The following is a 10,996-nucleotide window of genomic DNA, read 5'->3' as shown; positions in this document are numbered from 1 at the left end:
ATTGTCGCTGAAGATTGTGAGACTATTGGTTGGGTCACTTAAAAAAAAAGTCTGTACATTTCTTTTTAAGGCATAACTCATACAGGGTGAGGCACACAGGTCTTAAATGTTAACAATCCCGTCTGCTGGAAAGATGATAATCCTTTGACCCCCACCACCCCTTCTGTCTTCTCACTGCCTCCTCATACGGTCCCAGTGAGGCAGGCAAGGCAAGAACTACCATTCCCACTGCATGATAACAAGCCGAGGCTCAGAGAGGTTAAGTTAGCAGCTCTAGGTCACACAGCTGTTCAGCCACAGATGGAGATCTGAACCTGGGTCTCTCAGTTGGCCAAGCCCATGCTCTTTCCATATTACCGGACCTCCTTGCAGCAGCAGGGGCCATTCCTGGTGATGTTCCTTTACTTATAAGCCTTTATTTTTGCCTTCCAGTGCAGACCCTGGGCTGGGCCCAGATGCAGGGATGAATCAGTCAGACTCTTACCAGCTCCTGGGTGAGACACACAGTGATGGAAGCACGGGAAAGGGGTCCTAATCCTGGAGGAGCAGGGGAGAGAGGCAGCTCCACCAAGCTCCACCCAGGCAAGCAGAGTGGCTGACAGCACTGACCTGGGGCCCTGTTCTGGCAATGATACTTTAAAAAAAAAAAGATTTATTTATTTATTTTAGAGAGAGAAATAGCATACGCGCACCCGTGTGAGGGGGCATGGGGAGGAGGGGCAAGGTGAGAGCGACAAAGAGAATCTCAAGCAGACTCCCCACTGAGCACGGAGCCCATCTCAGGGCTCGATCCCACGACCCTGAGATCATGACCTGAGCCGAAACCGAGTGTTGGACACTTAATGGACTGAGCCACCTAGGTGCCCCGGCAATGGTACTTAGTAGCGGTGTGACTTCCGACAAGTTACTTCATCTCTCTGTTTTTCAGTTCTTCTTCTGGAAAATGGGGATCATAATAGTAGCTGCATCACGGGGTTGTCAAGGGAATTAAATGAGAAGATTCATAGAACCCTGCTCCTCTCATCCACCTTAGAAGGTAGGCTCAGAGAGGTGAAGCGACTGGCCCACGGTCACACAGGTAGCATCTAGCAAACCCAGGTAATCTGGCTTCAAGTCTTTGCTCCTGACTGTCCTCTCTACCGCCCTGAGCACACAGGTCATTTCCAACGATGATCTTGAAAGATTCTGTTAGGCAGAGAGTGAATGGGAGGGAAGGGCGTTGGGGGCGGGTGACCTGGCCTGTACAAAGGTCCGGAGGGCACCTCGGAGACCCCAGGTGAAGGTGCCCGGCAGGGAGAAGGTGGAGAGGTAGGGGACAGCGGAGGTGGAGCAGGGTCAGGGCTGGATGAGGAAATGGATGCAGGTGAGCGAAGCGGCGGGGTGTGGGGTGAGGGTGCAGGGCTGGGCTGGGGCTTGAGGCCCCTGGGCTGGGCTTTCCCTGGGCTTGGAGTGGCAGCTTTGGGTCAGGGCCCGCTCCAACTTCTGGAGGAGCCACCCTCCACCCACCTGAGATTTCCTGAGTTCCGGCTGCAGCCCGGGCTGCTTCTGCAGGCAAAGGAGCCCTTGTGGTCGGAGGGGCCTCTTGAGCCCAGGCCAGGTGGCTCCCTCCCTCTCTGGGCACACACACCTCCATTCAGCCCGGGCCACGCCCCCCAAGGGGGCTAGGGGCCCGGGCAGCCGCCCCCACGTCAGTGGGGGCCGCCTGGCTGGGAGGCTGGGCAGCGAGGTTGATAAGCCCGGGACCCCACTGGCCCCCAGCACTGTGCCGGCTCCTGCCCGTGCTGCCGGAACCATGAGGCTCCTCTCCGGCGCCAGCCTCATGACGTGTGGCCTGCTGCTGCAGCTCCAGGCCCTGTGCACGCTGGGCCTCGCCCCCCACGCCAGAGGTGAGGGGGTCCACGGGAGGTGGGGGACAGGGGGCTGGGCTCCGAGATGAGCAGAGGTTAGGTGGGATCCTGGGGTGGGCCGGGGGGGGGGTAGGGGAGGCAGGGGTGGCAGCAGGCTGACACGGGGGCCGACAGCAATGGTGACGTGCGTAAGGGCCAGAGCAGGGGTGACGCTCAGTCTGTTCCATTGAGGGACAGGGGTGGGCCTGTCTCTGCAGTCTCAGAGCCTTCCCTGGGCCTCCCCAGCTCCCAGGCCACCCTCAGGGACCACGCATGCTGCCAGGGCCAGTCTTGTGGGTCGCTGAGGACAGAAGATGGAGCTGCACCAAGCCCAGGGCCGAGCCCACGCTCTGCTGAGTGCAGCTCTGGGGTGGCCAGGACTCCACCCCCCTTTCCCCAGCCCTTCCAGCATACCTGGGTGTAGGCTCCTACCTGCTGTACCACTCCCAGAGCTTCAGCCTTGGGCACTGAATCCCAGAATGCCCAGCTCATCCTGTACAGATGGGGAAACTGAGGCTGGAGAAGGGCCTTCTCTTGGTTCCCGATCCACTGCTCCATGGTGTGGCTAATTCCCTCACCCTCTGTGGACCTCAGTTTACCCATTTGTAGCTTAACTAGTAGGGACCAGAGAGCGGCTGCAAGGTCATTTCTCAGGTCCCTTGAGGAACTCTGGTACCTAGGGCACTGTGGCTGGGGGGCTGGGACGGCCCAGGACCCCTTCCCTTTCCTGAGCCTTCCTGCATCCTCACTTAGGAGCAGCTCTGCTCAGTTCCGGGACGCAGAGGGAAGGGCCTTTGTACTGAGCCCCTCCTGGCTGCAGGGCCAGGACAGTGACAGTACCAAGCAGTGAGCTTTATTCTCCCCACAGGACAGATGAGAAACTGAGGCTCCTAAAGGTGCAGTGAGCTGCCCAGGGCCACAGCGGGGCTGAGCCGGGATTCAAACACCACTCTGCTTCATTCCAGCTCCATGCACTTTCCAGCACATGGTACCCGGGGTGTCTGGAAAGATGTGCCTCTGTAGGGATATGTTAAAAAAAGAAGAAGAAGAAGAAGATAACAGGAGGGGAAGAATGAAGGGGGGGAAATCGGAGGGGGAGATGAACCATGAGAGACTATGGACTCTGAAAAACGAACTGAGGGCTCTAGAGGGGAGGGGGTGGGAGGATGGGTTAGCCTGGTGCTGGGTATTAAAGAAGGCACGTTCTGCATGGAGCACTGGGTGTTATATGCAAACAATGAATCGTGGAACACTACATCAAAAACTAGTGATGTAATGTATGGTGATTAACATAACATAATAAAAAAAAATCTCAGCCTCGGGCAACTCACTGCCCCTCTCTGAGCTTAGTTTCCTCGTGTGTACAGGGAGCTGACAATCCCCTCTTTACAGGATCCATCGGGGCTGAGCAGCAGTGCGTGCAGGGTGCCAGGACAGGGCTGGGCACCAGCCTTAATCTTAATCTCAGTTTGTTTCCTGAGATTAAGAATTCCTCATATCAGTGAGGTCATATGATACATGTCTTTCTCTGATTGACTTATTTCGCTCAGCATAATACCCTCCAGTTCCATCCACGTCATTGCAAATGGCAAGATCTCATTCTTTTTGATGGCTGCATAATATTCCATTGTATATATATACCACATCTTCTTTATCCATTCATCTGTCGATGGACATCTAGGCTCTTTCCACAGTTCGGCTATTGTGGACATTGCTGCTATAAACATCGGGGTGCACGTACCCCTTCAGATCCCTACATTTGTATCTTTGGGGTAAATACCCAGTAGCGCAATTGCTGGGTCGTATGGTAGCTCTATTTTCAACTTTTTGAAGAACCTCCATACTGTTTTCCAGAGTGGCTGCACCAGCTTGCATTCCCACCAACAGTGTAGGAGGATTCCCCTTTCTCCGCATCCCCGCCAACATCTGTCATTTCCTGACTTGTTAATTTTAGCCGAGGCTGAGATTTGAGCCTCTGTCTTTCCCACGGGGCTGAGCTGTGGGGGCCTTTGGCAAGTGGGTTGCCCGGGTGTCCACATGCTGACAGAAGGACCTACCCGGCCTGGCTCAGCTTCAGTCTACACTGCCGGAGGCCTCCAGTCTCGGTCTAAGTAGCCCCTGACCTTTGCCCTTGCTCTTGGCCCTCTCCCTCCCGTCCCCTTGCAGGGCAGCTCTGCCGGACCCGGCCCACGGACCTGGTGTTTGTGGTGGACAGCTCGCGCAGTGTGCGGCCTGTGGAGTTCGAGAAGGTGAAGGTGTTCTTGTCCCAGGTCATTGAGTCGCTGGATGTGGGGCCCAATGCCACCCAGGTGGGCGTGGTCAACTATGCCAGCGCCGTGAAGCAGGAGTTCCCACTGTGGGCCCACGGCTCCAAGGCCTCGCTGCTCCGGGCCGTGCGCCGCATCCAGCCGCTGTCCACGGGGACCATGACCGGCCTGGCCATCCAGTTCGCCATCACCAAAGCCTTCAGCGACACCGAGGGGAGTCGTGCCAGGTCCCCCGACATCAGCAAGGTACGTGTCCCACCCTTCCCCGCCAGCGTCCTGCTGTGAACCGCCTGCAGGATTCTCCAAACCGGCTCACAGTTGTGTCTTAGACCCAACGAAGCCAAGTGGCAGAGCTGGGATGTGAACCCATTTTATCCACCCTCTGACCGCAGGACCTCAGTCTGGTGAGAGCTCGATTATTTCAGTTTGGTGGACCTTGGCTCCCTGAGGCCAGGTGAGGCAGTCCAGACGCCCCCCACTCCCCGGACTGGCTGTGTCACCCTGAGCAGCTCGTGCAGCTCCTTGTCTCAGTCCCTTCACCCATAAAACCACAGTAAACCAACTTTCTCGAGGGGCTGTCGGGAGGACTCTGTGAGTCCGTAACACAGAGTGCTCAGAACAGTGCTGGCCCTACCAAGCCCCACGGAAGGGTTAGCTCAGGTTTTATTTAATCAGCCTCTGAGGGCAGGGGTTCAGAAAAATGAGATGATGCGCCGCAAGCCAACGTCAGTACGGACTCCAGGCCGGGTGCCGAGGACTTCACAGACCTGGTCCCCACAGCGGGATTTCCCAGGACTCAGCCCAGGGCCTGCGAGGCTGGTCAGGTGTTCTCTTCCGCAGTGGTCTGCCCACAGACGCCCACATCTCCCCTTCATAGCCCTCAACGGCCCCAAGGAGTCACCCTTTACCTGCCCAGGGCCTCGGCCTGGGCCGTATTTTCTTACCCCCATGCAGGACATGCCTGACACATGAGCGCCGAAGGAATGCAAACTTGCTTGGAGGTGGTATCCTCATTTTACAGATGAGGAAACTGAGGCATGGGAGGCTTAAGTGTCTTGCCCAGTTAGTAAGTGGTAGGGATGTCTAGAGATAATAGCACACAATCCCGGCCACTATAGCCCTCGAAGAAATGGCCTGTTAGGCAGCCTGTTGGTTGTCCTTTGTGGGGGCCCTTTACAAGCTCTGACGTGAGGTCCTTGAGAGGCTGTGGTGACCTGGGGTGATCCTAACAAGAGAGAGGTGGTGAAGGGGATGGTGGTGACGTCCGTAGCTGTCACACCCCCAGTCACTTGTGTCAGTCCACATCAGGCCAGTGGCCTGGCATGGGCATGTGAGGACAGAGTGCCAACTCCCCCAGACCTGGGGAGTCCAGCCTGGAATCCACCTGTGGGAGGCCCCTACAAGGTGAGTTCAAAGTCCCAAGGCTGGATTAAAGGGGGACAGTCGGGGCTGCAGAAGGCAGTGGGTCTCGGGGGAATGTGGCAGCCTGTGGCTGTGGACAGTCTCAGCTAGGTGAGCCTCGGCCTCTGGTGGGGAAGGGATGGTGCAAGATCACTCCCCAGGGGGTCCCGGGCAGTGATATGAAAAATAATCTTTCCCCTTCCTGGCCTCGGACCATGAGTCATCTCATTAGATGACTCAGGAGGGTGAGCCGCATTTCCAACCACCATACTACAGGTCACTAAGACAGGGGTTTGGGGACCGGGGTCCGAGGGTGGGGACCCAGGAATCAGAAGCAGACCCAGGTCAGAAGCAGAGAGGCGCTGTGAGGACCCTGGCTTCAGGGCAGGCTCAGCTCAGGTCGGGTTGGTGAGGGCTAGGCCTAGCGCCAGGGTCCCCTCTGTCTCCCTTCCCAGGGCACAAACAGGGGAGCCTTGTGGGGAGGGGAGCAGACAGTGTTCTCCCCTACGGAAAGGGCATGTAGCATCCTGGGGAACGGAGGGAGAACACGGAGCCATCTAAGTGGGAAGGCCGCCCCCACTCCAGGGCCTGGAGGGGAAGGATGGCCAGACTGGAGGCAGAACCGCCGTTCTTTAGCCTCGCCCGCCCTCTGCTGGCCAAAGGGCAGAACTGCACGGTGTCGGGCACACTTGCTGGGACCTGTCCTCGGAGGCCCCAGTCTGAGGAGGGAGACATGGTCCTGCCCTCAGATCATCACAGAGCTGCCTCCCCGAGAGGGGAGACACCCACAGGCGCTAGTCAGATGGGAGAACACCTCAGCCATGTCTTTCAGTCAGAGGAAACCTGTCTCCTCTTCTGCTAGTCAGGTTCTCCTCCCTGGGGCAAAACCCTGGCGGGGAATCAGATCCACCTGCCATGGACTAGCTGTGTGACCGGCGCAAGCCACTCTGCCTCTCGGGCCTCAGGGTCCTCTTCTGCCAGTGGCCCCGGGGGCTTACTGGAGGGCCGAGCTGCCCAGCCCAGCGCGGGAGGGAGACCTGGTCCTCACACGCACCCCGCGTGTCTTAGGTGGCCATCGTGGTGACGGACGGGAGGCCCCAGGACAGCGTGCGGGACGTGTCTGCACGGGCCCGGGCCAGCGGCATCGAGCTGTTTGCCATCGGCGTGGGCCGCGTGGACAAGGCCACGCTGCGGCAGATCGCCAGTGAGCCGCAGGAAGAGCACGTCGACTACGTGGAGAGCTACAGCGTCATCGAGAAGCTGTCCAAGAAGTTCCAGGAGGCCTTCTGCGGTGCGCCGGGAGGGGCAGGGGGTGGACAAGCCTGGGGCGCTTCGGCGGAGCGTGGGGGGTGCTGGCGTCCGGGCGGGGCCGCAGCGGGGGGCCTGGCTGGACGGGGCGTGGCGTGACTGAGAGCATCGGGGCGGGACTGAGTCCGCATCGGGGGTGGGACCGGGGCGGGGCGGACAGGGATGGATAGGGCCACGGGGCGGGGCCAGGGCAGGGGCAGGGAGGGATGGGGGCGTGGCTAGAGAGTCTATCGGGGCGGGGCTGGACCGGAGGGCTGGATAGGGCGGGACTGAGTCTGCATGGAGAGCGGGCCAGGGCGGGACCGGACGGGGATGGACAGGGCCGGGGGTGCGTCGACGAGGGGGCGGGGCTGAATAGGGCGGGAGGCGGGGCTGAGAGTCAACATGGGGCGGGCCAGTGATTCCGGCCCTGGGCTGAGGGTCTGGGGCTCAGACCTCACCCAGTTGGCGGCCTCAGTCTCCCTGAATGTTTGAAGGGCCACCCTGGCTGAGATGTCCAAGGCCCTGTGACAGTGAGATTCTGAGTTGTCTTCTTGTCCCCACAGTGGTGTCAGACCTGTGTGCCACAGGAGACCATGACTGTGAGCAGGTGTGCCTCAGCTCCCCGGGCTTCTACACCTGCACCTGTCGGGAGGGCTTCACCTTGAACAGTGATGGCAAGACCTGCAATGGTCAGTGGGCTGGACACAGGCAAGCCCTGGGGAGGGTGGGGAGGGGGGGGCGGCTTGGCCACTCTCTAGGAAGCCCATTCGAGCCTCTCTGCACTTTGCTTCTGGACCAATCTGCAAAGGTGATAGATACCTCCTAGAACTTGGTGTCTGCAGAAAGTTACCTTCTGACTTCTGTCCCTCTTTGTCACGGTGGGTGGTGGGTTTAGTATGGTGGAAGGAGTTACACAGTCTTGAGTTCAACTCTTGGTGCCACTCCTTCTGAGTTGTATGATTTAATGGCTTTTGGAGCTTCAGTTTCCAACGCTAAAGAACAAGGCCAGGAACCTTGGCTTTCTAGAGGGAGTTTTGAGGACAAAACGGGCTGGGATAATCCTCAGTACAGAGTTTGGTGTGTGATGGGTTCCTGACTAGTGGTCAGGGTGAACGACTGGTCCCTAAGCTTCACCTCCTCTCCTTGCTACCCTTCCTAGCCTGCAGCGGCAGCAGCGGCAGTTCAGCCACTGACTTGGTCTTCCTCATTGATGGATCCAAAAGTGTGCGGCCGGAGAACTTTGAGCTGGTGAAGAAGTTCATCAATCAGATCGTGGACACGCTGGACGTGTCCGACAAACTGGCGCAGGTGGGGCTAGTGCAGTACTCGAGCTCTGTGCGCCAGGAGTTCCCGCTGGGCCGCTTCCACACGAAGAAGGACATTAAGGCGGCTGTGCGGAACATGTCATATATGGAGAAGGGCACCATGACCGGGGCTGCCCTCAAGTACCTCATTGACAATTCCTTCGCTGTGTCCAGTGGGGCTAGGCCTGGGGCCCAGAAGGTGGGCATTGTCTTCACTGATGGCCGGAGCCAGGACTACATTAACGATGCCGCCAAGAAAGCCAAGGAACTTGGTAGGTGATGCCTGGATCCTGAACACCACTAATGGCCAGGAGTACCTAGGGAACAGCTCGACTATAGGTTGTCTGTTACTAGTGCCCTAAACCCAAGTTCAATGTGAATGAGGAGGGATGGGTTTCTCCAACTCTTTCTTATCGGGGATGAGAAAACGGAGGCCCCAGAAAAGTAAGCAGCTTGTTTCAATGGTCCTTTTGTAGGTGGGCTTTGGAGATTTTCCAGTCAAATGTTCCCCAGAACACACCAACTGTTGGAAGGCAACCCCACTTTGGGACAAGCCGGAGTCTCTGTTTTTAACACCTATTTAATGAGGATAATAATAGCCACCAGATGGATGATCATGGGGTGTATGAGGTTACGAAGCTCCCGGTCCAGAGAATCAGTACGGGTCTGACATAGGGTAGAACCTCAGTGAATGTTGGTTTCCTCAAGGTCTTTGTCCTAGGCACTGTGCCTGTAATTCCAGAAGCTGCCACCAGGAGGTGTCTGGTGTTGATCGCCTGGGCATTGCCCAGGAAGCTCAGCTGCAGCTGCCTGTCCCAATGGCCACTGTCACTCATCTTGTTCCTCTTGGCAGGCTTTAAGATGTTTGCTGTGGGTGTGGGCAACGCCGTGGAGGACGAGCTGAGGGAAATCGCCTCAGAGCCCGTGGCAGAGCATTACTTCTACACGGCTGACTTCAAGACCATCAACCAGATTGGCAAGAGGTTGCAGAATAAGATCTGCGTGGGTTAGTGAGGCCAGGGATGGCATCGATGGGAGGGGTGGGTGGGGCTCCGGGGGGAGACTGGGGAGCCATTCTGGAACTGGATGTGGGTGGGGAGAAGCAGGAGCTGGGGTGGCAACAAGAGTTGGCAGAAGCAGGAGGAGGGCTGGCCAGTCTCACTTTTGCAACCAGCAAACATAGGCTGAATGCTTATTACATGAATGGCACTGTTGTTAGTACTCTCCAAATATTAAATCATTCAATCCTAATTGGTAGAAATATTATTATTCCCATTTTACAGACAGGAAAACCAAGCCCAGAGGGGTGGAACAATCATTAATAACCGGAGGCGCCAGGATTTGAACCTTGCTGCCTTCCCTGATCCTCCCAGTGGTAGAGAGGATGGATTCCAGAGTCAGACATGCCTGAGTTTGTGCGTTTGCTCTGGCAGGAACTGGCTGTTGGCCAGGATCCCGTTGTTTCACTGCTCGGGTTCTTTATTTGTAAAATGGGATGATTAATGACTTCCAACCCAGAGTGTTGGATGAAGCCGCCAAGATAACCTCGAGGCCCCTAGCAGCAGTGCCCTGCATGCAGTGGGGGCCAGCACGGAGATGCTGGTATTGGAGGTTTTATCAGGGCTCTGTGGGGTTGGAGAACATTCGGAGTCTCCCCGTCCGTCACTCCTGGGAGTTCTGCCTCAGAACCCTACACGTGTCTCTGTCTTCTCAGCTCTCCCAGGCCCCCCGCACTCCCCCAAGACTCCCTAGTCCTGGCCCTAGGTTGTGACCGCTCCTCGCTCCCCCTGCCACACCACCACTCACCTTCCCTTTCTCTTTCCCTACTTCCTGCCCACTCCAGAGGAGGACCCGTGTGCCTGCGAGTCCATTGTGAAATTCCAGACCAAAGTGGAGGGGTTGCTGCAGGCCCTGACCAGGAAGCATATCCTTTCCCAGAGGCCATTGAGGGGTGGGGATTGGAGGGGGCAGGGCACTGCAGGGCGGGAGAGGGAGCCACGCCCCTTGTGTGTGGGGTCCCAGGTGGGGACTCTGCCTCCTGCTGGAGACAGGCTGGACTCCGGACAGATGGGCTGGCACCGGCTTTGGTACTGATCCTGTCAAAAGCAGAGGCTCCTAGAGGGTAAACAGAGAAACTGAGGCAGAAGCCAAGATCTAGAGACTGGACACACATCCAGAGTCCTAGCCATGCTCAGGAAAACATGGAGTCTGTGGCCTCCCCTTTTCTCAGGCTCTCAGTGACACGAAGAGTACCAGTCTCTACTCAGATGAGGCTGGGCCCGGAACAACTCCCCTGGCTCTGTCAGGACGGGGTGGGGGCCCAGGTGGGGGACCCAGCAGGCCTGAAGCTGCCACTGGGCAGGGCTGGGCCTTCAGGGCACACTGTAACTAGTGCGTTTTGGGGAAGGCACCATTCTGAGGGCAGTGACACTGGGGAGGACGCAAGCTGTAGATGGGGTGAGAGAACCCACTGGAAGAGAGGCTCTTGGGAGGTGGGGGACACAGGAAGTGGGGTCCCGAGTGCAGGTGGGACAGCCATCACCCCCCTGCTCTGGTCAGCCTGCGCCTGTCCTTAACCGCGAGTCCACTGGAAGCTGTGAGTAAGCGGCTGGCCGTCCTGGAGAACAGAGTCGTCTGAGGCTGCCTGTCCCCGCCACGGCCTCTCTCTCTCCCCACCGCAAGCACAGCCTGCCGAGTCCTGCGTGTGTCCCCTAGAGCCCCGAGTGTAGTCTAGCTTTGCCATTTCAGTGAGGGGGGGAGGGGCAGGCCCTGAGGGCACCAGGTCTCCCCCACCATCCTGCCAGCCCTGCTGGGTGTGTGTGTGAGTGTGCTAGGTGCCTGGCAGTGT

The 10,996-nt window shown here is 57.9% G+C and overlaps 1 protein-coding gene across 1 annotated transcript; it reads left to right on the top strand.

The window, feature by feature from the left end:
- The first annotated feature begins 1,792 nt into the window (after nucleotides 1-1,792).
- MATN1 (matrilin 1) lies at nucleotides 1,793-10,786 on the top strand. The gene is made up of 8 exons (XM_021683632.1): nucleotides 1,793-1,886; nucleotides 4,053-4,399; nucleotides 6,623-6,845; nucleotides 7,408-7,533; nucleotides 8,004-8,420; nucleotides 9,002-9,154; nucleotides 9,992-10,072; nucleotides 10,737-10,786. Exons 1-8 carry the CDS (start codon nucleotides 1,793-1,795, stop codon nucleotides 10,784-10,786), a joined length of 1,491 nt encoding a protein of 496 aa, XP_021539307.1.
- Nucleotides 10,787-10,996: the final 210 nt, after the last annotated feature.

This window comes from Neomonachus schauinslandi, chromosome 4 (genome assembly GCF_002201575.2).
Source record: "Neomonachus schauinslandi chromosome 4, ASM220157v2, whole genome shotgun sequence".
Taxonomy (NCBI): domain Eukaryota; kingdom Metazoa; phylum Chordata; class Mammalia; order Carnivora; family Phocidae; genus Neomonachus; species Neomonachus schauinslandi.
This window is presented reverse-complemented; position numbering and strand designations above follow the sequence as displayed.